Consider the following 21,271-nt stretch of genomic DNA (forward strand, 5'->3'; position numbering starts at 1 on the left):
CAAGTTTAATGGAAATACCATGTCTTTTTGTTTTCATATAAAAGCATCTCACTTTTTTCGTTACTTTCATAAATAATTCTCCTCACCACTTACAACTTACAAGTTGCACTATTTTTATTTTTTTACAAAATCAAAGAATGAAACTTGACTTAAAATGGCCTAATTTTCCCACACGTACAAATGTGATTTTGCATGCAGCATATATACTTCACGTTTACATGAGGCACAACTCTAGGGTTCAACAGTATTGGAAAACATGCATTAATACTGTAAAGATATTTTAAGGAGTGTTTGGTAGAGAGAAAAAAAATAATATAGAAAGTGAAAGTGTTTAATACAAAAAGAAAGAAAAATAAATATAAATACTTTTGATTGAAAAGAAAGAATATAAATTAAATTTAAGAGTTATTTAATTTTAAAAACAATATACAAAACTACTATTTATTTTAATACAATAGTTTTCAAACTATTTATACAAAAAAAAAACTTTAAAACAGGACCAATTAAGTTTTAATAAAATGTTTGAAAATTATAATTAAAATATTATGTACTCAATAATAAATAAAAAAGTCATGTGATCATTTGATGATGTTGATTAATTAAAAAATCACATTTAAAATGGATGACTTAAATTTATTCTATCAAAATTAATATAGTGATTTTTTAATGAGTAATCCTAGAAAATACAATAAAATTTAAACTTAAAACCTCATGTATACTATCTTAATTCTTCCACTACTAAACAAATCCTAGTAGTTTAAGTTAATATTGTGATGAATATAAATTTTAAAATAGATATTGTTGTGATGTGATTTAAAAACACTAAAGCAATTTCTTGTTAGTTTTTTTTTTTTTTTTTTTTAAGATCTCATCATCTTATCTTAACTACAATGAAACACGCTCAAGGGAGTCCTACATTACTACAAAAGGATTCAACCAGACAGTTCTTCATTTATGGTCAAAGACCAAAAAAGGTCCACAGCAAAGAAAGCAAAAAATAAGGACAGATCAACCAGAATCAGTTTGAAGGTTGAACACAAATATTCCTACATATCTGCATGATATATATTAAAAATCTGACCAAGATTTTCATAAGTACATCTTCACTTCTTACCCTTTCTCTTTCCCTTGCCTTTCTTGTTTTTGCTTTTCTTCCCCTTGGCATTATTTTCCTTGGTGTCTCCATGTCCTAAGTTGATGGAACCTGTCGAATTCTTGGACACCTTATCTTTTGATTCTTCCAAATCATTTTGTTCAGGTTCATCATTGGCCGCTGCAGTTTTGGCTTGTGATGGCTCACAATCAACATTGCTATTCATCATTGACGGCAGAAACAGTTGATTCAAGATAGGTCCTACTTTTGTTCGTCTTGAAAGAATTCTCCTACAGAGTTCCTCAATTAGAATGTGGTTCTCAATCACTGCATCACCACTGCAAAAAGGGGAAGAATAAAAGGTTAAAGATAGAAGTGGCAAAAAAATATTTGCTATATTAATGCGAGTTACTTACATTTTGACCTGGCAGTCAATGCGGAAGAAAGTTGCTTCATTTCATCAAGCAAGCTCATCAATCCATCCATATCATTTTTGTTTTCAATAATGTTAACAGGGTTTTGTGACAAGCTTCCACGTATAGAACAAGTTAAACGCTCATACCCAGTATTCAAAGTATCCTAGAGCATAGAAAATGCGAAAACAAAAGATATGTCAGACACACCTGTGATAGAAGCCCATTTTAATGATGTATTTAATTACGCATAAATTTTTTTTGGCTTACCATTATCATTGTGAAATTAGGTAACAACTTATTGCCAGCGGTAAATTTTCCAACATTGCCCAGAAAGAGTCACCATTAATAGACATGTTAACATCATATGTAATCCCACTATCTGATGTCTGATCTGGAACAGGAACACAGCTTTTATTTGGAGAACTGGAACAGTTTTTTGAAGGAAACTCTAAACAGCGAGTCAGAAGCTTCTACAACCGCTGCAGTTTCCTCATCCACACGGTCAACTCTATTTGGAAACAATACTTCAAATATAAGATTTCTTTGGCACATTGTTAAATCCACAAACACAGCATCTGGACACAACATTTCTGGAGAAGTGTTACAGAACCTGGCGACAACCAATGGATTGTCAATCAATTTAAATGCTTCAGCAAAGACTTTCAAACCAAGCTGATTCCTTCCTCTCTTAAGAACATTACAAAATTCTGGTGGCAGACGAGATATCAAATAGTTCTTCTTCAACAAATTTTGAAGCAACTCTAAACATTTTCCAGAGCTCAGATGAAGCAAACATAATGAAACAACCAATCTCAGAAGAAACGACGGGAAATAATCTTCCACGACTAGGCTTGATCTTGTTATCCAATTTATGGTACCATTTTGATCATAAAGACGATCACGAATGACAGCAAAAATAAAATTATGGACATTTTCGAAACATGGTTGTTGCTTAGCCAATAAACTTAAATTTGCAGGGGAATTTTCATCCTGATGAATGAGCCATTCAACAAAAGATGATTTTGTAGCAAAAATGATCCCCTTCCAGCATGATGTTAAGAGCAAAAGGCGGTCAAGGAGGTACATAAAACAATTGGGAGATATATAGTCAACTTCTCTTGCCCAATTCACACTGTAAGTGTACTGCAAAGCTTCATATAGGTTAAAAACATCATGCATGCACTGCCTCTCGTAAAAAGCTTCATTGCCTGGTGAATTTCCCTTAGCTGAATTTAATTGCAAGCCACTAATGAACTCTTCCCAAGCTGGATTATCTTTAAATCTTGACAAAATGTTCATGAACAGTTCACCTTTTAGATTAGCTGTACCAAGAATCATGACTACCATGCGTCCAATTTGACCATAAGTCAGCCTATGCTTATCTTTCCAATTAATGCTTTCATAGATCACATCCTGAACCAGATCCTTACAAGTTTTTGTTGTTCTAAGAGAAACCATGTCTTTTAATAGTGATTTCCCCCAGTCTAGAGGAACTAAATAGCACAATGAACACTCAATTGGACTTCTGTAAAATTTCTTCAATGTTAAGTTATCATGGCTGAAGTTAAAAAATTTGGATTCTAGGAGAAATTTGGAAACCTCATAGATCAGCAACAAAGACCTAAATTGACAAAATTCTGAAAGAGCTTTATGAACAGAAAACTTGTAGAGTGAGTCAAGGATGTGCAAGACCTTCATGCCAACAGAAAGAAACTGTAAAGACCAATAGCTCTGAGCAGCAGAAACTAAATCATGAACATCAACTGAAACTAGCCTTCCTTTCTTCTTTAGAAATCTATCACCCAGTTTTTTCACCCAAGTAGCTTCAGGGATGAGCAAGATGTAAATGTGTTTAAAATTAGAAGTTTGCTTCCGAACACCCAAATAATTCAACGCAAACATTCCATAATTGCTATTATGGAGAATATCTTGAGATTTGAGATTTGGAAGAGATTCTAATATTCGAACAATGTTATCTTTCCAACATGTCCAACAATGAAACAATGTATCAACAGAAAATTGATCCTTCGATATCATTTCTTCCGCAGAATCATCAATTAAATTGTCTAGCCAGACAAACTTGGAGGAGTTCAGATGAATATGAGCATCCAAAAGCTTCCACAAACATAATATTTCACCTTTGATACTCCCATATGTGCGAGAAGATATCAAATGATTGACCGTCTCAAAAATGCTCTTATGCTCATTTGATAATATCTCAGCTTCAGTAGATGCAATCACATTAAAGATGCTCAACTCTTCCTTTGCAAATGATAATGCTCTACTCAAAAGCCCATCTTTATGTTTAAACTGCTTTAAGGGCCATCCTTCACTTTCAGCGGACCAAAGAGAATTCCCGAGTACATACAACAGCATAAGTTCACAAGCTTCCTTGAATTTACCAGCTTTACCAAGTAGATCAACTTCATGTAGAACATCACCCATCATGTTAGCAATGTTTACGGCCTCCACAAAGTTCCCTGACTCTTCTTCTAACACAAGAAGCTCATCAAGTAAATTTAAAGATTGTAAGAACTGGCGCTTCAAATCCATTGAATGAAAAGCTTTAACAAATTTCATCATGGTTCTGGTATCTTTACGGACAAAGTAATTACGAGCACAACTTTCCAGAAATTTTTGTTCTATTGTGTGTAGTTCATGACATTTTACTATACAATTGTCAGCATTTTCATTCTGTTTCCAATGTTGAATGTAATACAAGCCAATGTCAAACAACCGTCCTTTTGCACAAACATTCAAACAATCTCTGAAGAAACTGCCTCTTGCATACACTCGAGCTGCAACTTCATAACAACCCGCCAAGTAAAAACAATCCCCAGCTCTTTTCAAATCAGGCTCTTGACATTTCTCCAAATAGAGCTTCCCTGTTATGTTAGCATAAACAAGATTAATATCGTAGATTAATTTCCAATGAAGCATAAATATGAGAATGCGAAAAAAAAACGTGTAGATAAGAATGAAAAAATAAACATGAATATGTTATTTATGAGTCGATGACTAAAACAAAGAGAGAAAAGGAAAATTTGCCTCCCATGGCATGGGTTTTTCCCCTTCTACAGAATGTTGACAGAGAATTTGTTATTTTGTTTAGTTTGATTAAGTTTTGTAGTGTGTTTTTTTTAGTCCCACATTGCTTAGTATTGTGAGATGTGTTTTTAGTCCCACATTGTTTAGTATTGTGAGATGGTGTGTCTCACTTTTGTTATATAAGAAAGCTTATGTAAGGTTTACAAATGCACCAAAACAAATACTTCTTAGTATTGTTTATTTCTCTCTTCTCTCCTTTATTGCCCTTGTTCCTAACAATTGGTATCAAGAGCCCATTTCTTAGTAAGCTCTGTGGTTGCAGCAGCGTCTGATCTTCCACATCAGAGTAAAATTTTTCTTAGTATGCTCTGTGATTGCAGTTGTGTCTGATCTTTCACATCAGAAAAGATTTTTTCTCTTGTTCTTGGGATCTCAGTTTAGAGAACTAGTGGGGGAGCTTTTCTTCAAAAGCAGTAGGAGTGATGGCAATGGACGAAGGCAAGATGAAGATTGAAAGGTTCGATGGTGCAGACTTTGGCTTTTGGAAGATGCAAATAGAGGACTATCTGTATCAGAAAGGCTTGCACGAACCTCTCACGGGCAAGAAACCAGAAGCCATGAAGGAAGATGAGTGGAGCTTTCTAGACAGAAAAGCTTCGAAGCCATCCGTTTAACGTTATCCCGTAATGTTGCATTCAACATTGCAAAAGAAAAGACTACAGCTAGTCTTATGGCGACCCTTTCTAGCATGTACGAAAAGCCGTCAGTGATTGCAAAAGAAAAGACTACAGCTAGTCTTATGGCGACCCTTTCCAGCATGTACGAAAAGCCGTCAGCCGCAAACAAAGTCCACTTGATAAGGCGGTTGTTCAACCTAAGGATGACAGAAGGTGCATCAACAGCGCAAGATATAAACGAACTCAACACAATTACAATCCAGTTGAGTTCAGTTGGAATCAATTTCGATGAAGAAGTACGAGGTCTAATACTTCTTTCTTCCCTACCAGAAAGTTAGAATGCTACTGTCACAGCTGTGAGTAGCTCCTCAGGAAGTAACAAGTTAAAGTTTGATGATGTTCGTGATTTGGTCCTTAGTGAAGAAGTCCGCCGGAGAGAGACGGGTGAATCAACAACCTCTTCAGTATTGCATACAGAGTCAAGAGGTAGAAGTTCAACCAGAGGAACCAGACGTGACAAATCAAAGGAGAGGTCCAAATCTAGAAATCATCAAAGCTCTAACAAATTGAAAACTATCGAATGTTGGAATTGTGGGAAGACTGGTCACTATAAAAATCAATGCAGGAGTGCCTCAAAGAAACAGGAGGTGAAAGACGAAGAAAACGTTGCTACGACCTCAGGAGGAGGTGAAGCGCTAATATGTTCTTTAGAAAACAAGGAAGAGTCTTGGGTGATAGACTCTGGAGCATCTTTCCATGCAACCTCACAGAAAGAACTCTTCAAGAATTATGTTCCCGGAAACCTTGGTAGTCTACCTTGGTAATGAACAATCTTGTGAGATTGTTGGTAAAGGTGTAGTGAAGATTAAGCTAAAAGGGTCTGTATGGGAATTGAAGAATGTCAGACATATTCCTGACTTGACGAAGACCTTAATCTCAGTAGGCCAGTTGGCCAGTGAAGGCTACACAATAACCTTCCATGGTGATGATTGGAAGATTTCTAAGGGTGCAATGACGATTGCTCGTGGCAAGAAGAGTGGTACTCTTTACAAGACAACAGAAGCATGTCATCTGATCACAGTTGCTGCAAATGACAATCCTAATCTATGGCACCAGAGACTTGGCTATATGAGTGAGAAAGGGATGAAGATCATGCACTCGAAGGGAAAATTACCAGGTCTTCAGTTAGTGGAAATTGAAATGTGTGAAGACTGTATATTTGGAAAGCAGAAGAGAGTTAGCTTTCAAAAGCATGGAAGAACCCCAAAGAAGGAGAGGCTCGAGCTTGTTCACTCATATGTGTGGGGTCCAACGACTGTCTCATCCATCAGTGGGAAGCAATACTTCGTGACTTTTATTGATGATCACTCCAGGAAAGTATGGGTATACTTCCTAAAGCATAAGTCTGAAGTATTTGAAGCTTTCAAGATGTGGAAAGCTATGGTAGAAAATGAGACAAGGTTGAAGATCAAAAGGCTCAGAACTGACAATGGAGGTGAATATGAAGACACCAGATTCAAAAGGTTTTGCTATGAGCACGGGATCAGAATGGAGAGGACTGTGCCAGGAATGCCTCAACAAAATGGTGTAGCTGAGCGTATGAACCGAACATTGACTGAAAGAGCCAGAAGCATGCGTGTGCAATCAGGCCTACCGAAGCAATTCTGGGCTGATGCAGTAAATACAGCAGCTTACCTGATCAACCGAGGTCCATCGGTACCATTGGAGCATAAAATACCAGAAGAGGTATGGAGTGGAAAAGAAGTAAAACTCTCACATCTTAGAGTTTTTGGTTGTACAGCTTATGTACACATTAGCAATCAAGGAAGGAACAAACTTGATCCTAAATCAAAAAGGTGCACTTTCATCGGTTATGGTGAAGATGAGTTTGGCTACCGTCTTTGGGATGATGAAAACAAAAAGATGATTCGTAGTAGAGACGTGATCTTCAACGAAGGAGTCATGTACAAGGACAAACAAAATACAAGTGTCAGCAACTCAACCGATTGGGCCAACTTATGTAGAGATAGACGATGCTCTTGAAAGTCCTCTAGTTGAAAGTTCTCAATCAGAGGAATCAATTGAACCAGACAGAGGGCAACAATTTGCTCCAGAACCTGAATTGAGAAGGTCTTCTCGAGTTCCTGTGCCTAACAGGAGATACATGAACTACATGTTGTTAACAGATGGAGAAAAACCTGAAGACTATTCAGAAGCATGTCAAACCAGAGATGCGAGCAAGTGGGAGCTTGCAATGAAAGATGAAATGAAGTCTTTGATCTCAAACCAAACATGGGAACTAGCAAAGTTACCTATGGGAAAGAAGGCACTTCACAACAAATGGGTGTATTGAGTAAAAGAGGAGCATGATGGCTCTAAAAGATATAAAGCTCGATTAGTCGTCAAAGGATTCCAGCAAAAGGAAGGAGTTGACTACACAGAGATTTTTTCTCCAGTTGTGAAGCTCAATACAATCAGAACAGTGTTGAGTATTGTTACTAGTGAAGAGCTCTACCTAGAACAGTTGGATGTGAAGACCGCTCATGGAGATCTAGATGAGGAGATATACATGCACCAACCAGAAGGCTTCTCAGAGAAAGGAAAAGAGAATATGGTGTGCAGGTTGAAGAAGAGCTTGTATGGTCTGAAACAAGCTCCAAGACAGTGGAATAGGAAGTTTGAAAGCTTCATGCACAAGGAAGGTTTTAAGAAGTGCAATGCTGACCATTGTTGTTTCTTCAAGAGGTATAACTCCAGTTATATCATTTTGCTATTTTATGTCTATGATATGTTAGTAGCAGGTTCAAATATGATTGAGATCAGAAACTTGAAGAAGCAGTTGTCAAAAGAATTTCACATGAAAGATTTAAGACCAGCAAAGAAGATCCTCGGAATGCAAATTACGAGAGATAAGCAAAAGGGAACCTTGCAGTTATCTCAAGTGGAGTACATTAACCGTGTTCTACAAAGATTCAACATGAGCAATGCCAAACCAGTTAGCACACCTTTGGCTAGTCATTTTCGCCTATCAACAGACCAATCTCCTAAGACAGAGGAAGAAAAAGAATTAATGGCTAAAACTCCGTATGCTTCAGCCATTGAAAGTTTGATGTACGCGATGGTATGCACAAGGCCAGACATTGGCTATGCAGTGGGAGTTGTAAGCAGGTTTATGTCAAATCCAGGTAAAGCTCACTGGGAAGCTGTGAAATGGATTTTGAGATATCTACGAAGGTGAACTAAAGGTACAAGGTTACGTAGATGCAGACTTTGCTGGAGAAATTGATCATCGAAGAAGTACCACTAGCTACATATTTACTGTTGGAACTACAGCTGTTAGTTGGATGTCACAAATACAAAAGATCGTTGCTCTATCCACTACAGAGGCTGAGTATGTAGCAGTAACAGAAGCTAGCAAAGAATTGATATGGCTTCAAGGATTGTTGACAGAGTTGGGATTCATCCAGGAAAGGAGTGTTTTGCATAGTGATAGTCAAAGTGCAATACATCTGGCTAAGAATTCAACATTTCACTCCAGAACGAAGCATATTGATCTCCGTTATCACTTCATCAGATCTCTGCTTGAGGACGAAGTACTAACGTTGAGGAAGATACTAGGAAGTAAGAACCCAGCAGATATGTTGACAAAGGTTGTCACAACAGAGAAATTGAGGCTTTGCAGTACCTCAATTGGCCTTCAAGAATAACTGATGATGAAGGCAATTACACTATGTATTAATCAAACTTCAAGTGGGAGAATTGTTATTTTGTGTAGTTTGATTAAGTTTTGTAGTGTGTTTTTTTTAGTCCCACATTGCTTAGTATTGTGAGATGTGTTTTTAGTCCCACATTGTTTAGTATTGTGAGATGGTGTGTCTCACTTTTGTTATATAAGAAAGCTTATGTAAGGTTTACAAATGCACCAAAACAAATACTTCTTAGTATTGTTTATTTCTCTCTTCTCTCCTTTATTGCCCTTGTTCCTAACAAAATTTGCCTTGGAAAATGATGAAATGCATTCATCTTCAACGATGTAATAAAATAACACTCATATGACTTGAATAGGAACAATTAGGTACTTTAACATTAAAAAAGTGATATTAGATTCTCATCCATATATTTTGTACTAAAACAAACTTTTATATTGAATCCGTCTGCTTAAAGTTAAAAAGAAGTGATTCTAAATAAATGTTTTATAAAAAAACAATTTTTTTAGAAGTAGACAATACTTGCTTCTAAAAAGCAGAAAATAGCTTCTTTTTTTTTTTAATAAAAAAAGTTTAGACAAACACATCAAACAATAAAAAGTGCTCATTTTATTTATAAAAAATTATTAAAAAAAGTTTAAACAAACAGACTCATTATCTGAATAAGCCTTTCATATTTTGCTGCACTTTAGTATGCCTAGAAAACATATTTTCTTTGTTTTCTCATCGCAATAAAATTGTAACTATTTTTTTTAGTCTCTGATTTTCATGTGATCATTTGTAACTATTTTTTATTTATTAAAAGGTTAAGTAACCTTCTTATATGCTACCTACAAGTCTACAACCATTACCAATATCATATTGATATTTAACATCTCTAAAGAATTTTATAAGTCCTTAAAATAAATGTTATTTATCTATCTTAAAATGATCATTAAGAACTAAAAATAATGAGTTTAGATTTTAGAGAAATGAAAATCAAAGAAAAATATTTTACAGGAATTAAATCCAAAATTTACTTATTTTACAAGAATTGAAAACGTTTATAGATTTTAGAAAGACAAAAAACAGAATTTTTTTTTCAGGAACCAAAATAAAAATCATCTATTTTACAAGGAATAAAAATATATTTAAACCTAAAAAAAAAATAGACATGTATCTAGCATTAGCATAATCCCCATGTATACATAAAAGAAAGTAAGAAGTAAGAACAAACAACAAGTATTTATTCAATTTCATTTGTGCAAATGGTTTAGAAAAAATAAAAACTATCAATCAATGTACATAAATAGGCAAGGTAAGTACAACAAAAGTTCAAAAATATGAATTTGTACAATAAAAGACAGTACTCAATACTCTAAGTAAATTGATTTATAATAGTATGCAATGCAATAACACATATCGAACATAAGACATAACAGTGAGTTACAACTGCGGATTTTTTTTCCTTCTACATAAAATAAACTTATTAAGATGAAGAAAAAAAAAATGGAACCCTCATAAAAAAGAACAAAATAGAGAACGAGGAAAAAACACAATGAAAAAGCTTCCCAATCCCACATGACCACATCATATAAAAGTAAATATTTGTGTATTTAATTTGCACATCATAGGACTACATATCAGACTTGTATCAGTTCCAACATTTATATTAATTAGTGAAATGAACTTTTTTTTTTTTTTTTCTGTTATTGAGCTGGTTCCAATCTGCAACCTGGGTATCCACAGCCAACGAATGCAAAACATGACCATTTAAGATACTTTATAAACTGATTTCTTAATTCATAACAACCAAAACTAGCAAAATATTTTATAACCAAATGACATTAAAATATAAACATGGATGCAAAAGATCAAGTTCATACCAGCACTTTCGTAATCCCCTAAATCAGAAAAACACTGAGCAGCAGATTCAGCCATTCCTATGCCTTCAAAAATTTCAGCAGCTTCCCTAAGCATTGCATTTGCATCCTCAGAATTCAAATCACGCAAACGGTTTGCATTTGCCCTAAGACCAGCAGCCTTAGACTTTCTCTCCCAGTAAGAATCCCCTGCTCTTTCAAAACACATTGTTGCCATCTCATAGTTATTTTGATAATATAGCTGCAAAGGAACAATTAAATTGATTCAATATCATTTGTAGATAAACAAAATTGCTAGACAGAAGAAGTGCACTGAAGTAATTTGATTTATTCCTAATAGTAACAAACTATTAGAGATATTACATCCAATTTATGAGGTATATTTAATATGAAAAGTTCAAAGCAAAAAAAAATGAACAACCTCACGAGACAACAATAAACAATCATTCAATCTAATGAAAAAACAGCATGATGTGTTATTTTAATTCATTTCTATTAAAGCACAATGAATATAACGGTTGATTATAAAAACAACCTTCTTGCCACGTGACCTCCATTCTTCTGGACTACTAGCAACTTTCATTGCCTGAGCAAGTGAACCATCCAGTTCTTTAAATTGTACCAGACCCTTTTTTCTCCAATAATCAAACATGGGTCTAGAGTACTCCTCTATATTCTCACATATCCACAATCTCTGTCTTGTACGAGTTATAGCCACATATAGCTGCTTAAGTTCAGAGCACAAGAGATTGTGTTTGGAATCATTGAAACTTGGACACGACTTAATTTCAGTAGGTTCCAGCATATCTTGTTCCTTCATATACTCATATATCACTCTCCATTGATTCTTGAAAGGTGAAGAGCTAAAAAAGTTGAATAGGAACACATCCTATAAAAAAACACGTCAGTTAAAAAAAATTACACAACATTAATTAACATATACAATAGAAATAAATCTGATAAGATGCTTTTATAACAACCTGAAACTCAAGCCCTTTGCATTCTAAAATGGTTAAAACAAGAGCATGTTTCCCCACAAAGTCTAAAATTTCCTTACGGGCAGAATCATCTCGTACCAAAATTACTTGCTCTGCACCAAATCCAACAATTTTCCCACCCACATGTCCACTATTGCCAAAAATAGTTACAATTGCATTTTTTATACTTCCACATTCAAGAACCACAGGACCTTCCCCATTTATCAAACTGGTCTCAGGTTTCAAAACATCAATAGAATGAGGGAAAAAACGAAAAAGAAGTTCAATGGTGCTCTGGGATAGTTTGAGCACTCCTGCATGAGTGCGAAAGTTCTGATTCAATAAAAAAATATCTGAAGTTTTCCCTTTCACTTTTCCTTGATTATATATGCTTCCTTTTGATTCTAGCACAAATTTCCTGTAAAAGAGAGATTTTATATCTTGGAACCTAAAATCAATTCCCCTTGCAATAGTTTGTGCTGTATCTCCACAGAAAACAAAACCTTCATCTACATTCTTGCAAACATATTTGAATAAAGCAATTTGATTCATGGTTAAATCTTGCACCTCATCAATATACACGAAGTGCATCTCATCACCCTCATATCTGTTTATTTTGAGCCGACGATGAAGGTCAATTACAATATCAGCCAAATCAAAATCCCCTCTATGCATCTTCATTTTCTCATAACTTTGATAAATATCATATATGATATCTCTTTTCTGCTTGATTAAACTTGATGCACGGTTTTCAGACAGTGAAAGATATTCCTCGCGGCTTAGCTTACCTTCACTAGACTCCACAGCTTGCATACATCCTTTTATATGGGATATGATTTCAGTAAACACTCTGGAGGAATCAAGTTTCTTTGTATACTGGGAGTTAAAATGGGGCCAATATAACAAATCAAACCTGTCATAAGTCACCTCTTTCTTCCTAATGAATGTTTCCAAAGCAACAGATCTTACACCAAGATTCTGACCATCAGAAGATAAGTCACTAAATCTCTCAAAATAGGAAACCCCCACAGTCCCATCAAGCATCATTAGAAACTTCTGAAATGTTATCACAAGGGGATATGAGTCAATAGGAAGATTCATCAAAGAGTCTGGCATATTCTTAAATTGTATTGATGTATCAACATCAACAATATCTTCCTCAATTGAACTGCTGTCAACAGAAATATTCGCACCACATATAAATCTGTATGCATAACAAGGTCAAATAACGTTAATATCAAACTACGAATAAAATCTATGAAATAAATGAAATTAAGTGAAACATGAGAACAAAATTATTTCAAAGGAACTCACATGTTATAATCTAATGATATCTGGAATTAAGAACTTTTAAATACTATTATTACATGGTATCTTGTACAAATAACAAAACAAAAAATTCATAATCTCATAAAAGAAACATTTCACATACTGATCCACAAATAACAAAATATACCCAAAATAATATACTGATCCACAAATAACAAAATATACCCAAACCATAACATTGGAAAGAAGAAATAAAATATAAAAAAATTGGTAGAGTACATCAAGTCAATAATGCTCATTTTTGTAATAAAACGTCTTATAACAAAATATACCCAAATGAATGAAGGTTCAGTTTGTAATTTAACTTCTTTTAATCAAAATAATATGTATTTCTAGAAAACATACTGATCCACAAATAACAAAATATACCCAAACCATAACATTGGAAAGAAGAAATAAAATATAAAAAAAATTGGTAGAGTACATCAAGTCAATAATGCTCATTTTTGTAATAAAACGTCTTATAATCTGAATAATATACATTTACAAAAAATTACTGATCAACAACTACCCATGACAAAAAATAATAAAACCTTTTTATTGATTAAAAAAATAAAATTGGTAAATCTTTATCAATAATCTATCTTTTGACTAAAGAAACAAATGAAGGTTTATTTTGTAACAAAATCTATTTCAATTAAACAATTTGCATTTCTAAAAGTCATATCAATCAACAAATATGAATGAAAGAAAAAAAAGACTTTAACCTTTACAAAAAAGAACTTGAAATAAATAAAGTAATTCAACTATATTTCAACACAAATAGACTATTAAAAAAAGTAAAAAATATTTATATATTATTATTTATATTTCAGAATTAATGAATAATATCCAAAGAAAATTATACTCAAATTATTCAATGCTTCACCACTAAAGTGATTTAACATTGTAAGAGTCGCAAACAAAACAAGCAGATGATTACTTGAGATTGACAAACAAGATTCTTCCCTGAATATTTTGTTGTTGCTTTTATGACTTAACTAGTAAGGTAATAGATTATATTTTACAACCACATAACTCTACAAATTTAGTCTCTAGTACAAGTTAGTCTAAAAATTCTTTTGTTTAAAATAAAACTATTAATGGATTAAGTTAAGCTTTTAAGTTATCTATAAAATTATCATCTAGGAAGGTAGATCCCTGAACATGACAATAAATCATATTACCGTTTTTAATACACTATATTTCAATAAAACTAAATTCTGTTTAAAATTCTTATATTTGATTCATAACAACTATATTTAAATTTGTTGGGGTGTCATATAGTATATTATAACATATTAGTTGTTTAAAAAGTAAAAACTCATAAACAACCATTTCTCTCCCAATACCCCCTTCCCTCCACTTGGCCAACAAGACAATTGTAAAAGATATTGATACAAAAAAAAAAAAAAAAAAAGAAAAAAAGAAGAAAAATACTACAATCAATGACAGCATAAGTTGCTAATTTCATAACAAAATGAAAAAAAAAAATCTTTTCATTGAACTATTGCATTTCATGAAATCCTCTATATACTAAACAATCACATAACAGTGTTATATCCTTCATATTGACAGAACCCCAAATTTTGATCCAGTTCTTTTTCCACATGAAAACTTATTCCACAACCTACATGTATAAGAAATATGGAGAAAATATAACAATACAAAAAATCTCCCAATAAATTATTTTCAAGTTTGCATGTATGTAATATATCAATACAAACGTTCCCTTTCAATAAATCCAAATATTTCAAAGAGAAGACAAATAGACAAATCGGTAATGTTAAGAATTAAGATTAACAGAAGGGATTTATCCAAAGATTGCCAGCTAATGTCAAATTCAACATGTGTTACCTGTCACTCATCAACTATGAGAAAGAAAAGCATATTGTCTATTCTATAGTAGAAGTTCCGCACCTTTTCAATCGCACAACGTGATGTTTTACTGCTTGACATAATTTAGGACTCACTGTAACAAATAACTGGTGCAAGACAGGCCTATCATTCACAGAAGAACTCTCTTTATACTCTTTATCACGATTCAAACAAGGAACTGAAGCAGTGTTAATTCCATATATTTCTTCAACAGCCATATGATGCTTGCTCTCCTTTTGAAATAACTTCATAGTCAAAACAGTGGTTTTTCCAGTACCAGAGCGACCCAATACAAATGCACTTTTAGGAAAGTGGATTATTTCATATTCTTCATCTGACACTTCAAATGGAAGATCCAATTCATCACTGTTACAATCAGACAGCAAGTGGCCAACTACAACTGATGATAAGGAGTAGAATTTTATCAATAACAAGCTCTCCTCAACCTTTGAGTTCTCCACATAAGTTCTTTGATCACAACCACATAATTCAGCATCATTTCCATCATTATCAAGATTCTTAAATTTAATGATCTCGATTGATTTTTCCCAACTTACTGGGACCTCCAAATTCCTAGAAGAGAAGCAAAACACATGATATCAGTCAGCTATAACAGTTTAGGTCTAACTGAATGTAACTTATAAAACTTACCCCTCTGTGCATTTCTCACAGCAGCGACTTATAAATTCATCACTGTAGCTTCCAAATATACTATCCAGACGCTTCACTAATTTTGGGATATCCTCTAGAGGCAGTACATCCCATATCTTCAAAACTTGAGTATACCTTGATTCTTTTACTATATCTGTTGAACAAATAACAAAGAGACCTCCAACTCTGAATTGCTTCAATATCCGTGATGTTCCATTTCCACAAAGTAAGTCCACTTTCATCCTTTTAGGTCTCCACCCACTGGAAAGTTTGAGCAAAAGGCTAACAACGAACTTTTTAGTCTGCTCTGATTGCAGTTTCTTAAATGATCTAAGGAAGATATCACTGAAAATAACCTGCAATACACACAAGAAGGAAATGTGATCCAAAAGGTCAAACTCCTGATCAGAAAATCGGCAAAAAGAACAAAAAGTAAAATTACAAGAATGAGTTTACAAATACCTTCCACCTGGAGTTTTTGAAAACAAAGCTATCTGCATTAAGTAAATCATCTAATTGATCCAACTCTTTCTTGGTGTCCCAGATGCTTTTTGCCAAATCCTTGTCTTCATCAGCATTGAAGAAACATAGACGCTTTTTAGCATCATGAATCAAAGATTTCCAAACATTTTCATCCTTTGACAAGGTCCTTTCATTTCCCAAAATCCACAAACAGTATCTGTTCAATATCAAAGTAATAGCATTACTCCATGTCTCAAGACTAATACAAATTTTATTTTCACACAAAAAACAAATGCAAAAACGAATAGTACATAGTAAGCTCTACCTAGCTCTTGTGAGAGCAACATTAGTCCTCTGGTGATTGGAGATAAATTGAAGTGAAGTAGTACTGCAATTGGTTCGGACAGTTGATAATATAATAACATCCTGCTCTCCTCCCTGAAAACCATCAATGGTTTTTACCTTTACATCAAATCCATCGTAACTATCATACTGCTTTCCAAGGAAATCCTGTATTGCTACAACTTGGGCAGCATACGGAGACACTACACCTATACTGAGGTTCTCCTTGGAGTCACGCCATGCTGCATAGGGTAAAAGAAGGGCATATATTACTTAGAAAATGTGTTTATTAACAAAGTTATTTAAAAACAAAAATTAAAACATCTAGTATATTTCACATTTTTATCATGCACCTTTCTAGAAATTTTTTTTTCCCAACATTAAAAACACTACATCGTTGATCCGCATTATAACTTAAACTATCACCTACTATACATTAAGCCAAATACAATAAAGTAGTTTTGAAATCAATGAAAAATTTTCACTTTTGATTAGTATATTCCTTTTCAAGGAAAATGAAAATACACACGATAGATTTCACATACATACACGAACCTTTAAAACAATTTTTAATTATTTTCATCACAACTGCTACTTCAACCAGATTTTTCCGACTTCGTCTAGCATCATCAAACTCTTCACTGCCACCAACTACATTTATAAAGGAATATGGTCCAAACATTGGCCCTGGGAGATATTGCTTTCTATAGTTCTTTCTCACAACATTTGGAGCATCAACAATTTGGTTGGAATAGAAGTGTGAATTTGGAAATGAACTTATTGCTGGATGCATCCTGTACTGTATGTTGAGAAAGTGATTTGGATGACCCAGAGAGCTCAGCCTCGCAAACAGGCTTCTTCCAAAACCAACTTCAAAAGCCACCTTAGACAGAACAAGGACAGGCATAAATATTAATTGCCATTGCAAAACTTTCTAGGCTTCAGAAGGTTAAAATGTACGAACCAAGGATAATGAAAATTGAAAATAAAGTAGCATGTACATACCTTACTTGCAACCATTGCTGGTAGCTGGCATTCATCTCCAACAAGAACGACATGGTCTATGATTGGAAGTAGCAGGGGTATGATTGATTCACATTCCTTCAACTGTGCAGCTTCATCAATCACCAAAACCTTCAATGGCTCCATGACAACAGAATGCAGCTTAAAGGAACTAGATGCTGTAGAAAATATTAATGATGATGATCGTAAACAAAACTCTCTAATTGATTCTTCATTCATAGTATTTGGCAGCTTGAGATCATCAAGTGAACTTTTAGCGGTTCTTAAAAAAGACAAGCATTCAGTTCTGCTCTTGTACAACAAGTATTCAACACCCACAGATGACTCGATGGAACTATCTAGCTCTTCTGGAGGAGAAAAAAGCTTTTCCAATACTTCAGAAACAATATTAGTCTGTAACAGCAATGCTTCAAAGGAAGCAACTTTGTGAATAAGGCAAACCAAATCTTCAAAGTTATGGTCCAAAATGTAACTTCTAGCAATATGAGTACACAAGATAGAAATACAGTCTTTGAGTGGCACTGCTATAGAAAGAAATCTTTCTCTCACAAACTCAAGAAAAGATTTGTGCATCCTCTTGCTACAATCTGAAGTGTTATCGTCTTTTGCCTTGCATATATTATTATCATCAACCTGTTCTTGCTTCTTTCTCAATTCATTTTCAATGAATATATGATAATGGGAAACACAATTTTCAAGAAAATCAATCATTAAAGTAAAACAACATCTCCAACCAGTATGTGGTGCAAAGCATATTATGAGCTGCTTGACACGATGATCCAAATATATGTCTTCAATATCTGCACCAACTTTGAGCCGCTCATGATTCCCAAATAATACCATTTCTCCTAATGCACAGAACAAAGCATCAGAGTTTCTATCAAATGATTCTCTCACCATGCTCAAGACATGAGATGCCACTTCTTTAATGGCAACATTTGTGGGTGCACAGACAAGAGTCCTAAGGTTCATCTTCATAAGAGCAAAAAGCAATGTGCCCAGAGTTTTGGTTTTTCCCGTTCCTGATGGACCCCAAATGAGATCTACAGTAGACTTATGATGGCACTGGGAGGAAGATAGGCACGCCCAAATTGCCTTATATTGAGACTCATTCAACTCTGATGATAACCTTTGATACGTTTTGTCACCCTTTACAGCATCTGTCTGTAGAGAGCAGTAATCACAACTTTCCTCAACCTGCGCCCCATCACATATCCATTAGTTGTAGCAATAAGTAAATTTTAAGAAAATGTTCTACTTGAAAGTGCCACATAGCCTCCATAACGATCAAAGAGTAAATGCCACTACCAATTTTATAAACATTTCATATTGTTGGTATGAATCCTAAGATATTACATATATCACAATATGGCTTCCCACTCTCTACTTTGTAAAAGGTGATAGAAATAACTATGACTATAATAGACAATCATCAATTAATAACACTTAATATTAAAATAACCAGAACATCATCGCAGTGTTATGTTTTGATATAGGTTAACTCAGTAAGAGTGATGACAACAGCTTATCACTTCATTACAGTATAAATTAAAATTTGAAACATTGACTTAAAACCGTAATATAATATTAACTTTCTTACCACACCACCAGCGCATAAAATCTTCTTGATTAGCTTTGAATTTCTTGACATGTGCAGTGCACTCCATATTCTTTTATCAGGGATAATATTAGTCAAAAATACTATAAACAAAGACTTTTGTCCTTCTTCATTGATGTCAATCTCTTTAGGTGCAGCAACTTTAAAAGTGGACATGATATTAGGCTCATCATTCTCACTCTCCTCCTCAGCAACCCAAGTTGATACTACAAGAGTCCATGTCCTTCCCTCCCTTTGTAAATCATAGACAGTTTCAGGTTTAAAATCAGCCAAAATAAAAACATTTCCAGGCAATGTTTTATACAGCTCTTTTCCATGACCAGAGAGCCTGTTTTTCCAACTGTAAGTTCTAACATAGTAGAGTGCATCACCACGAGAGTTGGCCGCCTCGAGAGAAATTACTTCAGCAAAAGGAGCACTGGTTAGGATTTCCATGCTTGAGCATAACTGTGCTCGAGTTTCTTCCAACAAGGGGTACACATAGGACCCAAAATAATGCTGAACAGAATTGAACGATAGATCAATAGGTTTCACCTGTAAAATGTACACAGTAAGAAACTCGTTTTAAAATTGAACCTACAAGCAAGTTTTGTTTGAGTAATAATGTATATAAGTAAGAACCGATCATCATCTTATAAGCTGATTTTGTTTGAAGTATACAAAAAGTAAACTAAGTGTAAAAACAACTAGTCCTTAAAGTAAATGCTAAACAACATGATACCAAAACCAAACTCACATGTTAAGTGGTTGGAAGATGACAGTCAACGGTCAACTCCATGGAACATGGATAACCAATCTAAACTAAACCCATTTTTAACTAGCCGATTCGATTCAAGGCATTGCACACAAACATATTTAGGTAAGGAAAGAAAAATAAAGGTGATTTTTTTATTACTTGTCAATCAGTTACTAAGCGGTTTCACACTTTCACTTTCACACTAGGAAACAGAATGAAAAAAGAAGTTAACGGAAATAAACAGACCATGTCCTTGTAAAGATCTTCATTCAAAATGTCTTCAAGAGACCAAGAAAATATAACGTCTACGAGATCATCAAAAGTTTTCCTCCTCTCGTTTGAACTTCGTCTCATGCTGCTTCCTTCACTACAAAAGGTTTGATCAAGAAACAATTTTGACATGGACCCTAAAATATACACAAAAACTAGATTCCTTACCAAGAAAGGAAGAATCCTCGTACTATATTTGTCGTCGTCCACACAGAAGAGCCTTTACAGAAAACCAACCCAAAGATAAAGAGAAAATGGAGTTTTAACTTTCAACTTTCTCACTGCATGCTTTTGCTTGAGTTTTGCAATAATAACTTCACACTCTTATATTTTGGATTGTTAGTTGGTATAATAAGATAAATTATCAATTTTATAATAATAATTTTAAAAGTTATATATCTAAACTAAAATTCCTTCCTATCGATTAATAGTCTAAAAAATTTACGTTGATTATTTGTTAATAATATAATTGATATTAAACTCAAAATTATAAGTGGTTTTTGTTTGCTTGCAAGAAAATTATAAAAAAAAATAAAAGTGAGACTAAATTAAAATAAATAATTATTATAAGGGACCAAAATAAGTTTTTAGCCTATAAAATACACACAAATTTTTGTATTCAATACAAAATTAGTTACATTGGAATCAATCTTAAATGTAGTATCCATATTTACCAAAATGTCGGTCTCTCCTTTAAAATCAATTATAATATAACTCATTTTTAAGTCTAATTTCATAGCCTTTTTTCGCACCAATGTTCTTATATAAAAAAAAAGTCATATTTTAGACAAAATTTTAGATAATTTGTTAGTAAAAAAAAAAAACCATTTAAAATTATAAACCATTTAAAGTTGATTGACATTGGTTCTGCGGTCTCCGCTTCAACTGAACTCTGATTATCATTTGTTTAAGATTCGTACATCAAAAGTAATAATTTAGCATTAATTATTATCTTACTATTTTAGCATAAATATTTTTTTAATATAATTTTAATTATCACATGTAAAGAGAGGGGAGAGAGAATTTATCACTTAAAATAAAATCATTTTTAAATGTTATAAATAATTTATATTTTTTATATTATAATTCATTTTAATAACTTACAATTTTATAAAATATCTTTCAAATCAAATATATTTTTACTATAGTGTATATTTGAGAAAAAATATTTTAATAACTTGTAATTTTATAAAAATATATTTT

At 33.6% G+C, this 21,271-nt stretch overlaps 1 protein-coding gene across 3 annotated transcripts; it reads right to left on the minus strand.

Moving 5' to 3' along the window:
- Nucleotides 1–1,532: 1,532 nt before the first annotated feature.
- LOC145954509 (uncharacterized) lies at nucleotides 1,533–20,386 on the minus strand. Of its 3 annotated transcripts, none has more exons than XM_083068887.1 (14): nucleotides 20,237–20,386; nucleotides 20,045–20,160; nucleotides 19,045–19,596; nucleotides 17,427–18,641; nucleotides 16,977–17,304; nucleotides 16,405–16,663; nucleotides 16,080–16,296; nucleotides 15,618–15,973; nucleotides 15,009–15,539; nucleotides 11,784–12,984; nucleotides 11,339–11,692; nucleotides 10,807–11,044; nucleotides 1,777–4,394; nucleotides 1,533–1,672 (listed from the first exon to the last, which is right to left on the minus strand). In XM_083068887.1, exons 2-13 carry the CDS (start codon nucleotides 20,150–20,152, stop codon nucleotides 1,921–1,923), a joined length of 7,833 nt encoding a protein of 2,610 aa, XP_082925013.1. In that variant the 5' UTR covers nucleotides 20,153–20,160; nucleotides 20,237–20,386; the 3' UTR covers nucleotides 1,533–1,672; nucleotides 1,777–1,920. The 3 variants fall into 3 exon arrangements, with proteins under 3 accessions (XP_082925013.1, XP_082925012.1, XP_082925014.1); XM_083068886.1 differs by having other exon boundaries at nucleotides 20,045–20,165; nucleotides 20,237–20,375; XM_083068888.1 differs by lacking the exons at nucleotides 1,533–1,672; nucleotides 1,777–4,394 and adding an exon at nucleotides 10,064–10,655 and having other exon boundaries at nucleotides 20,045–20,165; nucleotides 20,237–20,377.
- Between the last annotated feature and the right edge of the window lie 885 nt (nucleotides 20,387–21,271).

Source organism: Cajanus cajan, chromosome 2 (assembly GCF_000230855.2).
Source record: "Cajanus cajan strain Asha chromosome 2, NIPB_CcT2T_4, whole genome shotgun sequence".
Classification (NCBI taxonomy): Eukaryota; Viridiplantae; Streptophyta; class Magnoliopsida; order Fabales; family Fabaceae; genus Cajanus; species Cajanus cajan.